Consider the following 24,679-nt stretch of genomic DNA (forward strand, 5'->3'; position numbering starts at 1 on the left):
GTGAAGTTCCTTGAAACTAATTTCCTAAACAAAAATAGCTCCCTATTTGATTCCTAACAAATAACTGGAAGTGATGTGATATCTGTTGTCTTTAATATCAATGCAGGCAAACTGCTATACCAAAAGAATATCACAATTAGATACTATGTTTCTGAGCAATGTTATGATGCTCTCATGTTTGTTATATTGAAATAATCATAACGACTGTATTTACCGGGGTTGGGAAAATGGAATTAGCGTTTAATATATAAGCCATTATGCTAAGTATTTTGCCTGTATTTAGCAAGTAGGAATGCTAAAATTAGAAGATTGAGTAAGATAAGAAACAGGATATTTGCATAGTCACAAAGTGTCTTGCAAAAGATACTTGATCATCACAAAAGGAAACACAGTAATTTCACAGTGAAGGAACAAAATCTGGAAGGTATCACCCAAAGCAGGTGATCAAAGTTAACATCACCAGTCATGTACCTCCTGATATGATACACAGTGAAGGACAAAATACCATTTCTGTAACACCACAAAAAGTAATTTTTGCCAAAAACAGAGACCTATGCTAAAACATGAAGGAACAGTAGACAGACCCCAAATCAGAGACATTATATGAAGTAACTGGCCAATATTCTTCAAAAGTGTCAAGTTCAGGAAAGGCAAAGAAAGACTGAGGAACTGTCATAGATTAAAGGAGGCTAGGAGATTGGACAAATACATGCAATGTAGGTCCTAGACTGGATTCTAAATAAGAAAAACAGATGGTTTGGGGACAATTAACAAATATGAACAAGACCTACAGATTAGTTAAGAGTATAGGACCAGTGTTGATGTTTTAGTATCAAAAATTATACCATGAGTATATAAGGTGTTGTTAACATTTGGGGAAGCTAGGTGAAAGCTAAACAGGAACTCTTTCAATATTTCTTGAAAGTTTTTTAGTAAGCCTGAAATTATTTAAAAAAACTTAACAAAAAAAAACCCAAGTAATAATTTCTAACCACTACAAGTACTAAAACTAGAATTTTAATCCACATACGTTTGACTCCAAAACTCTTGAGTTTTGACCCCTATATTATTACATCCCCCTTCTTTTATACCAGGTGCTTCTTTACCTACCTGTTATCAGACCTTCCATAACTGTGTTTTCTACCTGGGACTCTTAATACTGTCAGTCATTCATGGTTTTGTTCTTGGTAGACATAACAATTTCCTTTAAAATGTAGTGATAATAAGACATAGTCAGAAAGCTCCTAGATGCATTAGGCCAAAGCCATAAAAAAAGAGAAAATCTGAAAAAGGTAAAGTGTTCTTAGATGAAACTCAGGATCGCAGGGCCTGCATGGACTGAGCCGTGCTGGGCAGAGCCACAGTGAGCCATGTGCCACTGAGGCCTGATGGCCACACACAGGTCCCTTCTCAACAGACATGCGCACAGCCGGCCCCCCCTTTTTTTTTTTTTTTTTTTGCACATTTGGGGTATAGATGCTTCCATTTCTTAAGCTCCAAGGATAGATCCAGGGTTCCTATTTTCTAAACTTAGAGAACGTTTGTTTTCTTTTTTACAGTTCTCAATGGTAATTGCCTGTCACTGGTTTATTCACCTAGTTCACTGAAACCCATCCCCTCACAAAAGTAACATAAATTGAGACAGTAGAGTGATACAAATGTGAGTACATATACATGTATGTATGTAGATGTAGAAATAGAAAAATTTAAAAGGACAGATTTCTTCAATAAGCAGCTCTTAGAGAGAGAAAATGGGTGGGGGAGAGGCATATACATGTAGACAGCAGCGATACCAACTTCTTTTGATAGTCCCTAAAGTAAAATCCTGCTTCTCAGCCATAAATGAGCTGAGAGTATTCCAGAAATAAAATAGCTGCAGTGGGCAGTATAACTCATATTTTTTTTCCTTTTTTTTTTTTTTTTTTTTTTTTTTTTTTGGTAAAAATGCAATGTTAACCACCTCTCATAGCCTGGAAGGAGCGGACAGGACATGGTCGTTAATCCAGTGACTAAAAACACTGGGAAACCTAATTGAAAGATCAAAATGTTCATGGAAAGGGGCTAATCAATATGTAAATATAAGGACAAGAGACTGGCTATTCTTTTCAGAAATAAAGCCCATCAATTGAATTGATTTTCTGAGTTAGAAATTCTAACTGCTTCAGCACTTTTTTCTTCACAGAACTAAGAACTTAATTAACTCTGCATATTGAATGAGACTCTGCATGGGACTACTCCTATATTAGCAAACAAAATGGAAACATTGTGCACTTACCTGATGCTCCTTCAAAGGAACTAGAGAATTAGAGAACTAGAGAAGTGAACTAACACCGTTATCTTTTGACCTCTCTTATTGCATGGTTCCCAGCAAGCACTTGGCTTGCAGTAGCTTGCCTGTATTTGCACATTTTGAGAATTATACAAAGTAGTTTGTGTGAATATTTACCATTCAGGCAGGGTGCAGAGCAACACTGTTCAGGGAAACAGAGAAAGAGTAACAGGTTTTTATAAAGAAGCCCTTGGAGAGTGGGTGGGAGGAGGATGAGACCCAGAAACCACTTCTGGATTTTCCACACTGTTCTAGAAGCAAGGCAGTGGATTCTGCCAGCTGTCTGAAGCTGAAGTGTACATGAGAATCACCTGGGGTGCTTGTTAAAATACAGATTCTCGGGATGCCTGGGTGGCTCAGTCAGTGGGCATCTGCCTTCGGCTCAGGTCATGATCTCAGGGTCCTGGGATCGAGCCCCACATCGGGCTCCCTGCTTCTCCCTCTGTCTGCTGCTCCCTCTGCTTGTACTCTGTCTCTCTCTCTCAAATAAATAAATAAAATCTTTAAGAAAACTAAAAAAAATAAAATACAGATTCTGATTCTGCAGGTCTGGGGGTGAAGGGGCTGAAATTCTGAACTTCTAACAAGCTCCTAGGGCTGCTGATGCTGCCCCAGGGACCCCACTTTGAGAAGCGAGGCTCTATGTCAAATAATGGTCTTTGAAACACTACAAACAGTGTTGTAAGGAAACTTTAGCAAGCGTGAAATGTGTTAAAAGGGTAAATAGACTGCATTCTGGATAATATTATCTCACTTCGCCTGGCAACATTTACATGGCCTGAAATTTTCCATTTCAGGAATTGAAGCATGCAGGTACCTGCTAGCCACACGCCTAAGCAGTGATTCGTGGTCACAGTACACCAAGGGCAATGACACTCTTGTTATGTCCTTGACCAGTGATCCTCAAACAGGGCAGGGCAGGAAAAATACTCTTTTGGATGTTGCCTTTATAGTTTGCAAAGGTCCTCCCTTGCCTCAGTTGATTACAATCTGTCTTCCCTTCTTTCTTGTCAGTGGAAAATAACTGTGCTAAAAAAGTTAAATGTTTGCATGATGATTACTAGCATTAATGTAACGGACATCTCTAGTACCATGCCAACCACTGAGTTAAGCACTGCACAGATGTTAAATCATTTAATGCTAATGACAAGCTTAGAAGTAGGTACTATTATCGTTCCCATTTTACACCTCGACTGAGGTGTTAAGATTTGGCATTCAATGAAGGCCAAGTTCATCAGAAGAGTAACTAAATAATTCAAAAATTTGATTACAGATTGAAATTGAAATTTAGGTCAAGTTCAGTTATACCTCTTCATCCTCCTCTGTTAACTTCTCTTTTTTAACTTTTTATTTGGAAATCACTTCAAATTTAAGTTACAAAAATAATACAAAGAACCCTCTATATCGTTTATACAGATTCACCAATTTTTAACATTTACCACAGTTGGCAACTTCTGGATTTTTCAAAAGCTGTGAAAAATGATGCCTCTCAACACAGCTTCTGGGAGCTGCTCCCTTAGGAAAACCTACCCATCTCTACAGTCTACCCTGCAAGGGATTAGGGCTTGGGTGCCTAATCCTTGACCCATTTATCAGCAATGAACCTTACTTAGCATTTCTTCTCGGGTAGGAGCTGCTGCATGATAAGAAATTCCTGGCAATTCATCACCAGTTGAGAGTGGCTTCAGGTGGTTCACTTCTAGTCCCACTGGCATTTTAACAGGGCACCTCCAGTAAAGAAAGAAAGAGACACCCACTTTCTGGGGCTGGAAACCGAGGCACAACAGAAATTCTAATGGGAAGCCAATTTATAAACAAACAATGTGAGATTTTGACTATTTTCCCTAGGGTAAGCAATCGGCTATAATTTGGTAAAAAGAAATAGACAAAAATAAAGATAATGAAAATTAGTATAATATATATGTTTTTAAGATTTATTTATTTATTTTAGTGAGAAAGAGAGAAAGAGCATGAGCGGAAGGGGCAGAGGGAGAGGGAGAGAAAATCTCAAGTAGACTCCATGCTGAGTGCAGAGCCCAATGCAGGGCTTAATCTCAACAACCCTGAGATCATCATGACCTCAGTTGAAACCAAGAGTTGGACGCTTACCCGATGTGCCACCCAGGCGCCCTGGTATAACCAATATTTTTAGAAGATTCTAAAATACTAGCTTGTCCAAGAAATCTCAGTCCCAAAGTATCTTAAATCTTTTATCTTCTATAATTTCAGATTTTTTATAAGAATTAAGTCTATTTTCTTTTAGTAGTATTCCCCCTTAAGAATATTATATTCCATGTTTTGCTAATTTTTCTGTGTTATAAAACATTCCCCTGCAAAAGAGTCATGTGAAAGCTTTATAATTTTACACCTTCAGGATGACAATATGTTTTGCAGTAATGTTTTCTAAAATTAACTGTTATTAAGTCTTCATGGCCTCATGGAGAGATCTCAGAAAAGATGATCAAAAATAGTTCAGAGAAGACAATCTAGAAGGAAAGACAAGAGTAAATGAACTTATTTATTCTACCTGAGACATGGCTGTGGAGTCCCATGTTAGCAGCTTTATGATTATGAAAGTTTAATACAAATGAAATCTTCCAAGAAGGTTTCACAGAAACCTCAAGTGTTTGCCTCACTTGTGACTTTGAAAGCTGGGCAGAGATTTATCTATCTGGAATTATTTTACAGCCATCACTGGTCACAGAGGATGAATAAGATTACCTCCTATGACTCTAATTTTATACAAATAATGGTAGCCATTCACTAAAGACAATATGGAGAAATAAGATTAAATTGAACTGAAATATGATGAACTTGAGTATGATTTTTTTAAAAAAAGTATGTTTTTGGTTTGGAAAACTAAGGCTTGCTACATGCATAAAAATTGATCACTGTGGGATTCATAAAGCTATCTTTAAGACTCTCCAAAGTCCTTTCTATGTCTGAAGTCGTTCCTAGATTCACAGGAAGGGTCTCAAGGGTAGCTTAAATAATTACTAATATACATCTGTTTAGGTAATTGTATCAGTGAAACATGTTTACTAAACTCAGCACATTAGGTGAGCCTAAGGAATGCTTAAACTGTGTTACTAAAGCCATCAGCTGGAGAAGGAATAGGTCTTTCTGTGTATTTATTTACCGGCTTTATGGCGAGTGGACCAACTTATTTCCCTGGGATGCAGGGGAACAGGACTCAGCTACTCTAATTCATGTTAGTTTTGTGGAATGGAACAAAGACGTGCCTTTATTTTCCATAAAAGTCCCTCAATTAATACTTTCTTGAGGACAGAGAGAATTATTCTCAAAATTGGTAAGTGACTAAAGGATAATAATAACAGTAAAATGAACTAATTAAACCAAAATTTAGGTAGAGAAACTCATGGAGACACAACTCATGCCAGTCTGTTATTAAACTAGAGGAAAATACTAAGAACAAAGGCAAATAAGGCCAGGTTGATAAACTGTGAGTGTCTTGTTTGAAATGGAAAAACTCAAATGACAGAAAGCAGCAAGTTTATCCAACCAGCCAAAGTAAAAATAAATAAAAGCAACTTACTGTTAGTGTGAACAGAACTCAGGCAAAAATGTGTGGTCTAGATAGCAGCCTAATCGAGACAGCAAATTACATTGACTTCTGAGTTAATCATTTAGAAAAATAAGCACTTCTCAACAGATTTTCTGATGCACAGGAAAACATGAAATTGTGCAGTATGAGAAAACAACTGATCAAGTCACCACAGACATCCAAATTTAGCCTGCCAACATCAACATGATACAAATAAAAAGCCCATGGAAATGCTAGTTGAAATGATGTTATCTTCCTGGACCAAAAAAAGAAAAAACTTAATTTTTAAAAAAGATTTATTTATTTATTTGTTTGAGAGAGAGAGAGAGAGAGGCAGGGTGGGGCAGAGGGAGAGGGAGAGAGAAAATCTCAAGCAGATTCCCTACTGAGCATGGAGCCCAACACGGGACTCAATCTCAGGATCCTGAGATCATGATCTAAGCCGAAATCAAGAGTCGGACACTTACCTGACTGAGCCACCCAGATGCCCCAACTTAATTTTTTTAATGACTATATATTCATCCAGACTATATATTCACATAGCCTGAGGATCTCCACCGACAACAGTCCAATTTTCAAAATTAAAAAAAAAAAATGACATCAAAAAATATACAAGTTCCATAAAAAACCTTACCTGAATTATGACAGAGATAGCAGAATTTCATTTCATTTTGCTTGGGTTTCTTATATAAAGAATCAATCTTTCTACCAATAGATGGAAAGATAATTTTTTTTAAAAGATTTTTATTTATTTGACAGAGAGAGACACAGTGAGAGAGGGAACACAAGCAGGGGGAGTGGGAGAGGGAGAAGCAGGCTTCCCGCGGAGCAGGGAGCCCGATGCGGGGCTCGATCCCAGGACCCTGGGATCATGACCTGAGCCGAAGGCAGACGCTTAACGACTGAGCCACCCAGGCGCTGGAAAGATAAAATTTTTTTAAGCTAAGAGTGTGTTTATGTTTGGCCAGGAGCACACTGGTGTTTTCTTTGCCAAATAATAATAATAATAATAATAATAATAATAATAATAATAATAATGGAGATACAATATAGATATAAATACATGGATGCATATCTATCTATTGGAGACTCTTGGAGAGCACTTGGAATTAACTTATTTGGGGGTTATTTTTTATTATCAAGAATGAGGATTCTCAAATCGCACTGCCTTACAATCTCATTTTTATTTGCTATTTTCAGTATCCTTTCATATCCATTTCATTTTTATTCTTAAAACAGCACTAGAAGGTAGTCAAGGCAGGCATTTTCCCCCCTTTCTTCCAAGTTATAAAATTGAGGTACAGAGAAGCCAGAAACCAAGAAAATAAGTTTTGGAGCCAAGGTTTCATGACCTCCGTGACCCTGGATTCCTTCCACCGGGACAGTGGTACTTCTCTAGAAGTTGTGAATCACAATTTCATAAGCTGTGGTTTCAGAAAGAAAAATAATTCTAATTTGTCTGGCTGCAGAATCAAACTTCATGCCCAGCAACAAGGTAAATAATATGGATATAGATATACAGAAGAAAATATCAAAAGTATGGGGCACCTGGGTGGCTCAGTCAGTTAAGCATCTGCTTTCGGCTCAGGTCATGATCCCAGGGTCCTGGGATCGAGTCCCATGTCGGGTTCCCTGCTCAGCAGGGAGCCTGCTTCTCTCTCTCTCTCTCTCTCCCTCTACCCTTCCACTCCTGCTCATTCTCTCTCTCTCAAATAAATAAAATCTTTAAAAAAAAAATATCGAAAGTGTTGAATTTGAAGGTCCACACAGAGGAAAAGAAACAAGTCGGATGGGTTCCTAGCCAGACACTTCTAGATCTGCAGTCTGACAACTGCGTGACTTTGAATAAAGGACAAAAAAAAAAAATAAGTACTAGTATTTGAATATAAAGTGTGTGGCTCATTGCTTGCCATATGGTAGGGACTTAGACAAATTTTCACTATCCTTTGTCTACAAAAACATGCTTCTTCCTTTAATCGGTCAAAGTTAAAACTAGGTTTTAACATCTTTTTTTTTTTTTTTTTTTGCAATAATGATTTAAGAAATGCTATTCAAACCAAAAAGGACAATGGGGAGATTATAATAAAATTATAGCACACATATGTAACATACATACTAATGAGTATGATTTACATTCTAAAAGGAAAAAGAAATCAATGTGTTTCAGCTTATGAAGCATTTGAAGCGAGTGATTTCTAAGTTTTCCTCTGCCCTGAAATTATAAAATATTGTGGAAAGGAGAAAAGGGAAAGCTCTTACTTCAATTCGACTCCCTTCCTCTTACTAGAATATTAATCTAAGACTCCAAAATGCTGTTTAGACATTTATAAATGATGGTGGTGGAGGGGAAAATATTTCTTTAAAAAATCATGCTGGGGGCACCTGGGTGGCTCAGTTGGATAAGCAGCAGACTCCTGATTTTGGTTCGGGTCACTACCTTGGGGCCCGGGGATAGAACCCTGTGACCTGGCTCTGTGCTGGGGGCAGGGGGAGGGGGATGTCTCTCTCCTTCTCCCTTTGCCCCTCTCCCAGCTTGAGTGCGTGCATGGGCATACTCTCTCATGAGCTCTCTCTCTCTAAAAATAAATAAATAAATCTTTAAAAAAAAAATCATGCTTCCAAGTCAGACACTCCTTTATCTTCCTCTGAGCCATTCTGAAGCAGCCTGGAAGGGGGAGGGAAGCTGCATCTTCAGGGATACACAATCTTTTCCAGCTTCCTCATTCACCACCTGCTTATCCAGGGCTGGATTAGTTAGCCAAATGCCCTTGCGTCTGCCCTTAGATACATATTTCTTTTCTCTTTTTTGTCTAATTTGTTCACAGAATGTATGTCCTTGGTCATGAAAATTATATCATTGGGTGATAAGATTTGAGAAACTCCCCTCTTCCCTTAGAGCTTAAATTTAAGTCCTGTTTCCAGCTAAATTACCAGAGAGCTTTGCACCAAGGATTACGATGCTTATGACATCAACAAACCTAATTAATAAAGTGGATGTGACATTTCCCATTTGTCATTTTCCCTTGTGCTAAAGCCTCTCAGTAACATCATGGGGGAAAGTAGCAGCAGTGTGGTGCCTGGGTTGTGTGTGTGTTGTGTGGGGGTAGGAGGGAGGGTGTTTATGGACCCTAGTGAGCCCCCTGGTCATAATACATTAGAGTTCTGTCATCAACCTGATTCTGCTCCCAGAAAGGCATAATAGAAATGGAGAAAAGAGAATCAGGCAAGATTGGAAAGGTGGGGAGGCCAACTGAGGCAATTTATTATTATTATTATTATGTTAATCACCATACATTACATCACTAGTTTTTGATGTAGTGTTCCATGATTCATTGTTTGCATATAACACTCAGTGCTCCATGCAGTATGTGCCCTCCTTAATACCCACCACCAGGCTAACCCATCCCCTCACCCCTCCCCTCTAGAACCCTCAGTTTGTTTCTCAGAGTCCATAGTCTCTCATGGTTCATCCAACTGAGGCAATTTTATTTATTTATTTTTTTAAAGATTTTATTTATTTATTCGAGACAGAGAGAATGAGAGACAGAGAGCATGAGAGGGAGGAGGGTCAGAGGGAGAAGCAGACTCCCTGCCGAGCAGGGAGCCCGATGCGGGACTCGATCCCGGGACTCCAGGATCATGACCTGAGCCGAAGGCAGTCGCCCAACCAACTGAGCCACCCAGGCGCCCCAACTGAGGCAATTTTAAAACATGAATCACTCTTTACAATTTGGAAATCTCAGACTAATATTTAACAGTCACACTGAACAAAGCAAGAATGTTTGTAGAAAGTTTTTAAAAAATATTCTATTAACTAAATGTACAAGTTCCAAGATATAAAACATACTTAAGTGAAGGACACTAAGTGGCAAAGTTTTCCAGGAAAAAAAAAAAAGAAACTAAGAAATATTATCAATTCTGTTGTTGTAAATGGAAGCATGTACCTAGGGGTATGTGTGTGCACGTGTGTGCGTGTGTGTGTGTGTGTGTGTGTATGTTCTTTTGATAGTGATAGGGAAAATGGGTATAGGACCAGTTTCTCACTCTTAAGGAATGTTTGATGATGGCTAAAATTCTTGTTAAAAAACAAAAAACCAAGCTCTGACAATGACAGAGTAGCTAAAATAAAGGTTTCTACCGATGGTAAGTATTTAAAAGTCTATGCAGGAACACCAGATAAATTACAAGCAGAGGCTCAAGCATTTGCGTTTAGGCCAATCCTTGGTGTTGAAAGCAACAGTATCACTCCCACACTACCAGCAAGAAAAAATGGCTCATTACAGCATCAAAATTTTCCTTGAGACTAATCAGAGAACTGAGGCTACATGGCAACCAAGTGACCCCTCTTCCAAAGAGAAAAAATATTCTTCAAAGAAAGATAAGACACACAAACTGCTGCACTTTTGGGAGAGCACAGGATATGATAAAAGTGTGTAAGACGAAATCCGCCAACGGTTTAACTGATAATCTTCATTCTCTGCCTAGAGATTTCATCCATAGTGGCTGACACCACAATTGGGCCAATTTATGGAAACTTCAATTGGATGCACTCAACATTTGAACTTTCACAAAGGGCATTTTACACTATTAGGTACTGTAATATAGTGGGAAGATTGTCAAATGCAAGAAATTTCTGATAGACATTGTCCTAATCTAATCTTTCTCATTTTCTCTTCTTTTGAAAATCTGTTCTAAATTCAACAGTGAATCATTTCTGAATCTGTCATCTTGCCCGGGGTTGCCTGAATATGGAAGAGAAAAGGGATGGTGGAATTCAGTAAGGCGAGATGGCTCCTTTGTTTGCTTCTCAGCCTCAGAAAACATGTGCTCCATACTGACAATTCAATGAATCATCTCATGGTGATTTTCATTTTAACTGTTAGGAGTTGATCTCCTGGAAAGAGGGAAGTCTACATATATACAGTGAAAGTTCTTGGCCAAAAGTTTTAATATAATCATCAAATCCGTGCCTCTTAAATCACTTAAGCCATTGATTCTATTAGTTCTATCTTTAAATCAATAATGGCGATTACATTTGAAAGGCTAAAGTTGTTGTGTTTTTACTTTAAGTCCTATTAAACTGCATAAGACATGATTTCACTGATGGTAAGATTACTGGTATTATCCACGAGAGCAAAACTAAGTAACTTTTGAAACGTTAAATCAGGCATTGGTCAGAAAATGACTATCCAAAACTGCTGGAACCCCAAGTAGGATATATTCTACACAAACATTTTGAGAGTGGGCTTGGCTGCCTAGGCTAACATCTGAGTCTCATCACTTACTAGCTGGAGACCTTAAGGCAGGTTCCTTGACTTTTCCAACACTCAGTTCTCTCATCTGCAATACCTGGATGGCAATAATATTTAAATAATAGGGAAAATATGCTGTGAAGATTGAAAAGCTAATCCACGTAAGCTGGCAGTCTGACAGGTGGAATAGGATACGGATGACCACGTGAGGTAAGTGAGGCCAGTGGTAATATTGTGTCATCCCCACTATATTGACACAGAAACTACACCTCATTAAAAAGTTACATCCCTTGTTAAGAAGCCAGAGCTGGTAAATTATAAACTCAGACTGAAAACATGTTTGGAGACTTCCAGATTTAATTTGTTTCCTTTATATCAAACTTCCTCACTGAGATACGTAGTTTGGTCTACATATGCTATCGGAATCATAAATGTTTCTGGTGAAATCTTTTTCAGATCAAGAGATTAATAAACCCATGTAAAATGGGAGATACCAAATTCAAGTAGTTTTTTTTAAAAATGTTCTCTAAATTCATAGATTACAAAACGACTGAAAATCATCCAAGATCAATCTCGACTTTGAATATTCAACACATCATTTTACTAGGGAAATTATGGTTAATTTATTTAATTATTAGTTAAATTTATGGTGACTTCTCAAAATAATTCTTTTTCATTTTCTTTAAGATCTTATATGCAATTACTAATCTAAATTGCAATTGTAGAACTAAGTAATAAAAAGTGATCACAACAAACAACACTGGTGTACCAATTAAAGCAAAAATTTTTTCACAGCAGACAAAAACCCTCAAAATGCCAAAGCACTTACTGCAGCTTGCCGATGAGTATTGGACAATATTCCATGAATCTTCACTTTGTCCTTTTCCATCTGGTCTATGTTCACCCACAAACTCCGGCTGGCAGAATCAGATGGACCATATATCCGAGATATATAGTAATTGTGATCTGTGTCCTCCTATAATAAAAGAATAATGCACATCAAGAACAGAGACAGCATGGATGGGCCTTGAGGATGTTATGCTAAGTGAAATAAATCAGACAGGGAAAGACAGATACTGTATGTTCTCACTTACATGTGGAATCTATAAAAGCTGAACTGATAGAAAAACAGAGTAGAATGGTGGTACCAGGGGCTGTGGAATGGGGGGAAATGAGAAGATGTTGGCTAAAGAGTACAAATTGCCAGTTATAAGACAAATACCTTCTGGGGATCTAATCTACAGCATGGTGACTATAGTTAACGATACCATAATTATAAGGTAGCTAAGAGAATAGATGTCTCACTACAAAAAAGAAATGGTAATTATGAGATGTGATGGAGGTGTTAGCTAATGCTATGGTGGTAATCATTTGGCAGTATATAAGTGTACCAAATCAACAGGATGTACACTTTAAACTTACACAATGTTCTATGTCAACTGTATATGCCAGCCTCAATAAGGCTGGAAAACAAAGAAACATTTAAGTCAATATATACCTAATTTATATAATTGACAGAGATGTAGAGAGAGTTCTATTAAAAAAAGAGTCCTCCCCAAAAGGAAAGAAAAAAAAAAACCCCTAGAGAGAGTGTCCCTAAAATTCTTAAAAAACAAACAAAAAAATGATACTGTGAAACTAGACATGCTACTATCCTTCAAAATAGCCAGAGGAGTTAAATAACCTCTAAGGAAATCAAATTAGATTTAAAAATACATAAAATAAAAAAAAAAGAAAGAAGTAAAAATACATAAAATAAGCCTCTTTAGAGGAAATTGTTACATAAATAAAACATAGAGGAAAATGTATACTCTGTTTACAATAGTCTTTTTACCACAGTAATTCTAGGGATCTAATTGCCGTCCAAACAAAATGTCACTTTTGGAACTATTTACTGAAAACCTGAACTATAATTACTACTGAGTGACAACAAATCCAAACTTCTCTTCTTTAAAACTAGGGCCTGCTCTCAGTTAATGATCCTAAGAATGGAAATATTTCATTTTTCCCCTATAATTTGGGTTATTAAATTCTACTTTTATTTGAATTCTCACTATTGATTATCACCATAGTGCCTGTCACAAAACCTTTAATTTTCATGTTTCTCACTCAATGAAGAGATTTAAATGTTTTAAAAGGGGATACTGCTGAGGAACATCCAGAACAATCACATGATTCTTGCCTAACTCAGGTTGCAATGAATTTTACTTTTTTTTTTTTACCATAAAATGTAACTGTGCTTATCAATTTGAGGAGTCTGTTAGATAAAATATATTTTAAAACATTCAGGTATATGTAAGGATAATGTCTGGTAAATAGAGGGTATATGATTTGAATAATAAGGTTTGGAAGGTGAATTTCATCTGATGCATTTGTTCCTGAGGTGCTAATTAAATAAAATACAATTATTCTTGAAATCTAGTCAAAACAGGAATTCCATGTACCTTTCATAGTCATCAGACTAGAAATATATAAAACTGACTACATAAAGGAAAGGAATTTTCTAAGCAGTATTCTAAATAGATTTTGCCACATGACTAAAAGAAAAAGTATGACTGTAAATATAAACCTTGAGAACAGTGATTCCATCTTAACAGTAAGATATATATATATATAAAAAAAAAAGTCCCAGGTAAACCTCCAACCTCTAATTAAACTCTAGGTATCACATGCAAAATATGGGTGTAACCACGATGAAAGAGAAAGAAGTCCTTCAGCGAAAGAAGAAAAAAGGAGACACGAAGAAAGAAGCATGAGTAAGATTCCGTGCAGCCCAAGAGATATTAATATCCTAGTGGTTTTCTAGCACTCCCTTCCAGAACATTATGGCCCTGACTGCCTGGGTTCTAGGAGGGGAACAAGCATTTGGTTGTGTCTCCAACACGTGTTCAGCTCCTCCCTGCTGTCTGGGGGCTTCACCGTGGAAGCTGTGAGGTGGGTACTCTCTTCGACATTGGGCACAAGCCATTTGACACCTGTCATTCCACTGGCTACAACAGCCTGTGGGCATCAGAAGCACATAATCTAAAACAGACCAATTAGTGAGACATGGAGAAGTTTATATAAAAAGGAGATCATTTCCCTTATTCTGATTGCTGAGCTGGGTAGGCGTACGACTTAGCACTATTGCCACCATTTTGCTACCATGAGGAAACCCCAACTGATGATAAAGCAAACACTGATAGAGACGAAGTCATTATCTCTGCAAACAAACAAACAAACAAAAAAGCCATCTCCCTCATCCAGCGCCTTTAGTGCATCCTGGGCTTGTTCACTTAGATGAATCATTAAATTTTGTCAATTGTTAAAACATACCTTGAATTGAGTTATTGTCCACCAAAAGAATCCTGACAAACAAGTTCCCCTAACTTCCAACCAAAAGAGACTTAACTTAAGCAACATTGAATAAGGCAATCTTCTCTACGGACTTACAGATCTGGATAACAAACATCTATTCAATTCTGGTATTCTAGCTAATTACGTAGCAGGAATGGAAACTTGTATCTAAACTGCTGGAAATCATCAAGCCTGAATTACAGATGACAATGATTCATTTCATTTTTCAGTGAATCCCATATAAGGGGGTTGTGAAAGAAATAGTCAACAAGTTTAATAAAAATTTTAATTTTTCTCCCTATTGCTAGTATTATTCTAAAGAGTTCAGCAACACTGAGGTCAGAGATGTGCTCTTTAGGTGAATTATGTAACAGAGTCTATGATGCTGCCAAATTACCATATAAATACCAAATAAATATTCTCTTCAAAATTACAGACTTTCAGTATAGAGTTCAATATAATTGTTGCAATCGACATATCTAAAATGACTTTGGTATTTCCCTTAACTCCTAAGTCTCTGTAATTAATCAAGAGATAGTCTTGAAGTTAACATAAAGAATATCATTATACTCAAATAATGGTTTGTTGCAAAAATATACATGGTTTTTGTCTAATTGCAATCACTGATATGTCTAATTGAAAACAATGTTCATTTTTACTTAAATCAGAGCTGTCCAAAACAATGTCACAACTTTGAAAATATTGAGAAACTGAAGACTGGAGTTTGGTGTTTGACCTCTATAGCCCAAGCCTGCCAGGTTGTCACGGCAACTTTTATTCAAAGAGGAAGACTATTTATTGTTTACCCAGAATTGAGAGACACAAGTTGTTAAATTCCAGGGAGAGGCGTTTGGCTCAGTTTTTCAAGGAAAGCTATAAAATAGATGTCACAAAAAATGTGACATTTTAGCACTGCTAAATTATTCAAACCACATCTTGTCCTTTATAGGAGTAATGGTACTTAAAGAGTTGTCAAAAACCACTTCAGGCACAAAGATTTTCCTTTTCTGCTCAAAAGCAAACTATTTCTAACGCCATAGAAAATAAAACAAAACACTACTGTGATATGCCTACTTGCCAATTCATTTAGGAAACCAACTGTTACTGAAAGTAGATGGCACAGTAGGTAGCTATAAATCCTATAAATCCATGCTTCTCAAATATGCCTGCAAATGTGTAGCTGTAAACAGAGGACATACACCAAAAATACAGGGAGAAAAAAATCATCATAACTATACCTAACCATTCTGCAACAATCAGTTTATACAATTCCTAACCCACTCCTAACCTGTCTTCTAACACTGGTGTTACATTGATTTTATGATGGGTAATTTTTATGGATGCCTTACACTGTCTCATGCAGTAACAGCATTTGAACTCGAAATTTATTTCACTGAGAACTAAAACTAAAACAAGGATAGATTGTATGAACATCACTGTGCTGGTCATTTGAAATATATGAATAGATAGAACATAGTCAAAGTTCTTAGTGAAAGGCATTTAGCATTGAATCAATTGGTTACCTCACAAAGACAGTTTCATAATGAATAAAGGGATATTATAATTTGAGTGGTTCTTACCAAGTGTTAATATATACCAAATATATTACCTTCTCACATACACGAGTTCACAAAGACTACATAATGCATATAAAGGTAAATGTTTAAAAATAATATTTTAAAGTATTACTTGTATATATTAAGTTCCTCAAAAACAGAGTTAAAAAATAGTTCTCTATATTCTAAAAAAATTAATGTTGATAAAAAAAACTAAATGAACATGATAAAATCATAAAAGAAGAAAAATAGTAAGCTGGTAGTATTCAGGGAAAAAAATTACAGAGATGAATTCACTAGTAGCAGTAAGAAAAGGGGTGTGTGGGTGGCTCAGTTGGTTAAGTGGCCCACCCTTGATTTTGGCTCAGGTCATGATCTCAGGGTTGTGAGATGGAGCCCCAGGTGGGGCTCTGCCATGGCTGTGAAGTCAGCTTAAGATTCTCTCTCTCCCTCTGCCTCCTCCCACCAAAAAGAACAGAATAAAAAATAAAAAATTTATTAAAGTAACTTATAAAAATAAATTACTAGTTAGGGCTAAATTACAGAAAAAAGAGGTCCTATATATGAGATATATACATATATTCAGTAGCATAGAAAAGTTTTTTTAATGTATTAGAAGAACCATTTTTCTGAGTTAAAGAAAGACTTGAATCTATATACCATGACCCAGGAAAATCTGCAATAGAATTTTGAATATGAAGAAATTTCCTGGTGAGATTTCTCATAGGTTTAAAAAAAAAAAAAAAGCAGCAGCAGGGCGTTCCACAAGATGGTGGTATAGGAAGAACCTAACCTCACCTCCTCCCATGGACACACCAGATCTACAACAACATCAGGATCATTTCTCTCTGAAAAAGATCTGCAAGCTGGGTGAAGTGCTTCTCCACAACAAAGGATAAAAAGACCGCACTGAGATGAGTTGGAGAAGCAGAGACATGGTCTCACCAAAATCCCACCACTGCTGTGGGGGCACAAAATAGGGAGGGGATCTCACCTGCTTGGCCATTCTCCTGGAGGAGTGAGGAGTTGGTGACCCACATCAGACACTTCAACCCCTCGAATCTGCACCAGAGAGATGAGCCCCTAAAATATCTGGCTCGGAAAACCAAAAGTGCTGATGTCCAAGGGATCCAAAGTGGTATGGAAAACTGAGATTCATTCCCTTTTAAAAGTTTCAAGTAAAGTCTCACTTGCCTCCCGACCCAGTGGGGGGAAAAAAAGCAGTTTGGAAAGGACCTGGACTGTATGTGAAATTCATTTGCTAATCTAAAAACATCTGCTGCAGAGGCGCCTGGGTGGCTCAGTCGTTAAGCGTCTGCCTTCAGCTGAGGTCATGGTCCCAGGATCCTGGGATTGAGCCCCACATCGGGGTCCCTGCTCTGCGGGAAGCCTGCTTCTCCCTCTCCCACTCCCCCTGCTTGTGTTCCCTCTCTCGCTGTCTCTCTGTCAAATAAATAATATCTTTAAAAAAATAAAATAAAAACATCTGCTGCAAAAATGAATAAATAATAAATAAAAGCACCTGCTGTAGAGCTAGGGGACAGCTGAAACTCTCCTTGGAGATGGAGGCACTGGCGAAGGCCATTTTTACATTCTCCACTTACCCTGCTAGCACAGGTGGATGAACTTGAACTTGGCATCCTCCTACCACCTTGCCAAGACAGGTGGGGCTGAGTGGTGATGGCACCATCCTGCTGCCCTGCTGAGGCTGGAGTGTGCAGGTGGTTGCAGTACTCACCTGCTCCCTGCTTGGGGCAGGTGACGCAGCAAATGGTCACAACGTTCTCCAGCTCCCTAACTAAAGTCTGTGAGTAGACAGTTACAACCCTTTACTCCCTGTTCCCTGGCTCGGGTTGGTGAGCGTGAGTGGTTGTGGCGTTCCCCCACTCTCAGCCTAAAGCTGGCATGCACACAGACAAGGAATTCTCCCGTTGCGTTCCTGGAGCCCACAGGTGTGTGCAGTCAAGACATTCCCTGCAACACCCCCCCCCCCCCCCCCCCCCCGCCGTCCTTCCGAAGCTAGTGAGCATGCTCTACCCCCTACACTCTTTAGCTGCCTAGCTGAAGCCAGTGGGTGCATGCAATCCACACAGGCACCCCCCCCCTTTGATTGCCTGGCTCCTTGGGGAAGGTAATAGTCAGAGAGAGAGTTCCTGGCAAGCCACCACAACCCAGTCTTCCTGTGAAGAAGTCCTATTTATTTAATCTGCAGCTTCAGCCTGAGAAACAGCTTCTGGTTTCCACACATTAGGAGGCCATGGAGGTGCTCCCAAAGAATGTAAGCACCATCCTTGCACACCACATTGGCCTCACGACAGCTCGACAAGACCTCCCAGAAAGGAGCTTATATACCCATGTGGAGCCCTGATTTTTGCAACTGTCACCCAGAGGACCCCTCTAGATCTCCTGGTTTGGAGGCCGCAGGGATTATGATAATGGCCCCACAGGACTGTATTTGCACACTGTAAAAACTACTACCTGAGGGCCTGGCTTCTTGTCTCCAGCCTGAAACTAAGGGCTCAATGAGATCCCTCCCTTTGGAACACGGATGGATCTTGGCACACTCTCAAAAACAGGGACATACCAGGAATAAGTCAGGGGGGTTAGACAGTCACAAAGAATCAAGAGACACCCAAGAGCTTGGAAAAGTTTGAACAAGAAGGTTCATCACCTATACAAGGCCACTTCTTCAGACTGAGAGAGGTAGATGTTTCACCTAATACACAGAAACAAACAGAGAGAGTCAAGGAAAACGAGGAAAAACAGAATATGTTGCAAATAAAAGAAAAAGGCAAAACCCTCAGAAAAAGACCTTGATGAAAGAAAGAATTATCAGGTAGAAAAAAAATTCAAAGTAATGGTCATAAAGATGCTCACCGAACTCAGAAGAATGGATGAACATAGTGGGAACCTCAACAAAGAGGTAGAAAATATAAGGAAGTACCAAACAGCAGTCACAGAGCTGAAGAATACAGTCACTGAACTGAAGAATACACTAGAGGGACTTGAGGGTTCCAACAGCAGATTGGATGAAGCAGAAGATGGATCAGCAAGCTGGAAGACAAAACACTGGAACTCAAACAGAGCAGTAAAAAGTAAAAAAAAAAAAAAAAAAAAAAAACCCCAAAACAAAAAAACTTAATGATGGCTTAAGGGACTTAGGGGGCAACATCAAGCAGAATAACACTTGCAGGAAAAGATGCTCAACATCACTAGTCATCAGGGAAATGTAAATCAAAACCACAATGAGATATCACCTTATACCTGTCTAATGACTATTATCTAAAAGACAAAAAATAACAAGTGTTGGCAAGTATGTGGAATAAAGAGAATACTTGTGAGCTATAGTAGATGGTTTAACCACTATGAAATTTTCCTCAAAAAATTAAAAATAGAACTACCAAATGATACAGCAATTCCACCCTGGGTATCCATTTGATAAAAACAAAAACACTGATTTGAAAGATATGTGCACCTCTAAGTTTACTGCAGCATTATTTATAGTAGCCAAGATATGGAAACAACTTAAGTATCCATTGTTGGATGAATGGATAAAGAAGATGTAGCATATATACAATGTACTACGACTCAGCCATAAAAAAAAACAATGAAATCCTACCATTTGTGACAGCATGGATGGACCTCGAGGTCATTATGCTAAGTGAAATAAGTCAAGCAGAGAAAGACAAATACCCCATGATTTCACTTAAAAGTGAAATCTAAAGATCAAAACCAAATAAAACCCAGAGTCACATACAGGGAACAGATTGGTGGTTGCCAGAGGTTTGGGGTTGCAAAATGGGTAAAGGGGATCCCAACTATAAACTTTTAGTTATAAAGTAAATAAGTCATGGAGATGTAACATTCAGCATCCGGAATACAGTCCCATCAGTAATACTGCATTAACATTATATGGTGATAGATGGTAACTAGACTCACTGTGGTGATCATTTCACAACGTATACACAGAGGTTGAATCACTTTGTCCTACATCTGAAATTAATATAATATTGTAGGTCAATTATACCTCAATACCCTGAGGTATTTTTCTTAATTAAAAAATGAAGCAGAAGTCTTATAGACATCTAGAAAGACAAACCGACTTATTCATAAGGGATTTCCTCCTCCAAAAGAGGAAAAAACCTTTGATAGTCTGATACTTCTCCAGGATATCCAGTGGAAACAATGTCTACATAATCATTGTGTAGAAGAAAGTTATCACTTAAGAAATTTTTGCCCAACAAAACCATAATCTAAGTATAAAGGCAACAAACATATTCTTTCTCCCTTTCTTTTTTTAAAGATGTGTCTGGAGTCTTGGAAGCTTGACTACCCTACGTTCTCTTACAGATGGACCTTGAGAGATTGATTGAAGGTTCTAGCAGGGCGTCATAGCTACTTGTGTACCCTTGATTGAAATATGGTTCTCTTCTACCAGGGAAGGTAGTCTTTTTCCACCTACTGCGCAGTTTTGGGAGGGACTCACATGGAGTTTTGAGGGAGGAAGGGCACACCCACCTAGCCAGTCAGATCAGCTGAATCAACCCTGGCAATCAGTGAGGTGACAGATGTCACAACCAGGTCACCCTTATATCCACAAGCATATTTTTAATGAATACAAATACAGAAAGAATATACCATAAATGAGATCTTCTTAACATGTAATACCGAATTATACAACCAAATCAACCAAGGGGTGAATCGAATATGGTCATAGGAATGGAGAAGCTGTAGTAAATATTCTGATGGTGAGCATTCACTCGATGGAAATTATATTAAGAAAAATAAGACAATTTAGTTATTATGGCTGTAAGTCACAATGTAGATGATATGAACCATGAAACTATAAAAATAGTCTAATCATGTTCCATGCCAGGTAATAGATATATAAATCTAAGACACAGAAATATAGTTAAAAAAAAAATAAGCCCATGGGGCACCTGGGTGGCTCAGTCGTTAAGCGTCTGCCTTCAGCTCAGGTCATGATCCCAGGGTCCTGGGATCGAGCCCCACATCGGGTTCTCTGCTCCGCAGGAAGCCTGCTTCTCCCTCTCCCACTCCCCCTGCTTGTGTTCCCTCTCTCGCTGTGTCTCTCTGTGTCAAACAAACAAATAAAAAAATCTTAACAAAATAATAAGCCCATATTTTTAATTTTAAGAGAACCTTTTGATGTGAAAGTCTGAAACTGGTGGGCCACAGATGGCATCTATGTTGCCAAAGGACAGCAGATACAGAGTTAAATTAGTTATTTTCCTGAAATATAATACAGTGCAATCTCAATTTTACAAAATTACATCCATCTAAATATAAATGTATATCTCTACTCTCCTACCTCTCTATCCTCTCTGATTACACACACAGGTATAAAAGATACTTACCGTACACTGATTGGTTATTTCTAGGTGATGGGGCTTGGGGGAGTTTCTTTTCCCCTAACTGTATTGTTTGAAATTTTTATAATAAACATTACATATATCCACTTTCTTTTCTTTTTTCTTCACATAAAGCATTAAAAAATGTGAAGATGCTTAAAAGTATCAATTGTTGATTCCTGGAATTAAACCACCGACGTATATCAAGAGACAGAAGGCCATGATGTTATATACAGTTAATATAGAATTAGTATGATAGGTGCTTTGAAAAGTGCTTAAGGAAGACTCCTTTAACATAGTGTAAATCAGACATTCACACTCAGTGTAGAGCTTCAAATTCAATAACTTAAAACGGCTTTGTGAAATAGCTGATAGATAAATTTCCATTAAACCTTTTCTTTAAAATACTAGCTTCAATAACCTAGTTGAGGTAGAGTGCAGTCTTTTTCTCTACTTACTGTAAATGAAATAGCACTTACAGAAACAGAAATATTCATTTCTACTAAATTTTGAGTGATAAATACTTAGAGTTTGAATCTTTATAAAATGATTTTATGTTGTAAGCATTTTATAGAAGCATGGCTAAATCATCTGTCTTCTTTATTCATTCATTTATGCAGAAATAATTTGTTTCATGTGTATAAAGTACAACATATTCTTAGAGGGAAACACTGTGATAGAATGTATGGGAAATAATGCTGAAGAATTATTCAATAGCACCACTAGATCTTGGCAATGTCTATAATTCTATGAGAAACATTTAAGGAGTCGCTCATGTTTTCCTTTTAGCTATATCCTACTGTAATCTGTGGGCTTATTTCTAGGACCTGTTTTCAAGGATCTCAGAAAGAAGCAGTAGGCTGGAGACATAGCTACATTCTGACAAAGTCCTGGGTACAGAAAGGAAGGTGGGGAAGGGTCGGGGGAAAGGGAAAGGTGGTATGGTTTAAGACATTAAACTTGCAGGCAGGTGATCTGATCTCTGGTTCTCACCCACTCAGTTGCTAGTGAGTTCTGTCACTTTAGTGAAGGCTATTATGTGTTCAGTTCATTACAGTGGATTGAAGCTGTGAACTTCTCTGTGCACATAATTCCTCTTTTGCCAGAGGTAAAATTATAGAATAAGGTGAGCATCCTGGCCTTGCAGGAGCAGCCCAGCGGAATGAGAGGTGGTTACCAGTTGGTCTGGGAACATTGAGGACATCAGGAGACATGGAACAGACTTCATGGATAGAGACGTGAGATAAAAATCCCACCTGAACCCCCACCTTTCCCAATTATATTAATAAGAAGGTGATCTATAGGGTATGTGGTGTGGGCAGATACTTAAGTTATATGAGTATCTCTTAACAAAAAGCAAATGATAGCATTTCACTTTCTTTTACTGGGTTCCCAAAGAATCAAATTAGACCAATGTATTTAAACACAATTGAAAAGCCTATGAACAGAGTTTACAAAGGAGTATTAAATTAGCGCCACATAATTGCAGCATGATGGGAACAATTACATATTACCTCCAAGTAGCCTTCAATATACATCAGCCAGTACCATAGCAATACCTTCTTCAGATACTAAGAACAATTACATGGAATACAATTCAATTTACTGTTACAGTGTCAGAAGAACGAAAACCAATTCCTATATCTCCTGTTGATTATATCAGATTATTTCCCCAATTCTCATGATGCCCAAACTTTGCACATACCTTCACCATTTCTGTATGGATTTTTATCTACTTGGTCTCTTTGCAGCATGGCCTAGCCCCCTAGCAATCTCTTATCTATGACTCTTTATAGGCATGATTATTTTACCAATTCTTTTTTTTTAAAATTTTTTATTCTTATGTTAATCCCCATACATTACATCATTAGTTTTAGATGAAGTGTTCCATGATTCATTGTTTGTGCATAACACCCAGTGCTCCATGCAGAATGTGCCCTCCTCAATACCCACCACCAGGCTAACCCATCCTCCCACCCCCCTCCCCTCTAGAACCCTCAGTTTGTTTTTCAGAGTCCATCTATTTTACCAATTCTTCACAAGAGTTCTGTTAAGTGACTCCCCAAACTGTAAGATTAGTTGAGAGACAGAGGGGGAGAGAGAGAGAATATATTGTGAGGTCAGATTATTGTGCAAGATATAAAATACGAAATTCTGGCAATATTTCCAATATAAAACAGTTTCCATTTTCCCAGTAACAATCTCTCATGTACAGGAGACCATTTCTCATGCTATGTAGAGAGAGGTAAACTGTATGGCCAAGGATGCACAACATACTTATTTGTGATCTTTCAAAATAATAGCAACATCAGGAATCTACAATTTGATTAAGTGATTACCTAGATCTCCAGTTTTGAGATGTGGTGGCATGTGTTTGTGTTGATTGATTTATTAAATGAAGCAGAGCATATTTTCCTCCTGCATATCATATACTTTTATCTCCTTCTGATAGAAACCTTTAAACCTTTGCAGAACGAGTCTGGGACACTATTCCAGGCTTAGAGAGGTCAGGAAGAAGAGGCTAGAGAGGCTGTCTGGAGCAGTTTTGAGTGAATTATTCACATCTTTTATGAATACAAGCAAGTGATCCCCAGTCCAACAGTGGCCACTGAAGAGGTGAATCACCAACTTACAAGGAATCATCAAGGGCTCCAAATATCTGGCAAAAAAATGTGTGATTGAAAAAAATATTTAAAATGTGTATGAGACTTCTATTTAAATGCACAAAATTAGCATTAAAATAATGTAGCCCAAAGGAGATTTGATGGCTGAAGTATAGTTTCTGCCTCTAAATAACCACTGTAAGTTCTGGACTTTACTCTGTATATCAAAGAGTTGAGCTAGATGTCTCTAAAAGTGCCTTTTGACTAAAATTCTAAGATCCTACAGCCACAAGGCAAATAGGAAGCAACTGCTAGGTGTGGGTCAGAAGACTCTTTGCCTTATTTGACATTCATTAAAAACAAGTGTGCAGTTTGAAGAGCCAGTATAGGTAGCTAGTTCTAGTTAGTACTGGTACCATTTCAAAAGGTACTTAACATCCTTGTTGATGCGTTCTAACTGGCTCTCAGATTGAAGGCAAGTTCACAGACATGTTGCAGGAGGTGCAGAAATCCCTGAGGAAACTGTATATCATTCGTGCAAACTGAGTAAATCACAGGTCTTACATACATACACACTACTATTTCTCAAATGGCCAATATAATTGTGATGGGTAAAATGTGTAGTCATTTTACAGTGTTACTGAATACTCTGTAATTCTTGGTATG

At 37.9% G+C, this 24,679-nt stretch overlaps 1 protein-coding gene across 3 annotated transcripts in view; it reads right to left on the bottom strand.

The window, feature by feature from the left end:
- The window catches only part of PLXDC2 (plexin domain containing 2), a 469,806-nt gene that overhangs the window by 239,818 nt on the left and 205,309 nt on the right, over positions 1-24,679 (bottom strand). For 2 of the 3 annotated variants that reach the window (XM_021696777.2, XM_021696778.2), the window contains exon 3: positions 11,976-12,122. The exons of the other annotated variant lie outside the window; for it this stretch is intronic. In XM_021696777.2, coding sequence (XP_021552452.1) covers positions 11,976-12,122 — 147 coding nt within the window. The remainder of the gene's footprint in view (positions 1-11,975; positions 12,123-24,679) is intronic. 3 annotated transcript variants of the gene reach the window in all.

This window comes from Neomonachus schauinslandi, chromosome 5 (genome assembly GCF_002201575.2).
Source record: "Neomonachus schauinslandi chromosome 5, ASM220157v2, whole genome shotgun sequence".
NCBI classification, from domain to species: domain Eukaryota; kingdom Metazoa; phylum Chordata; class Mammalia; order Carnivora; family Phocidae; genus Neomonachus; species Neomonachus schauinslandi.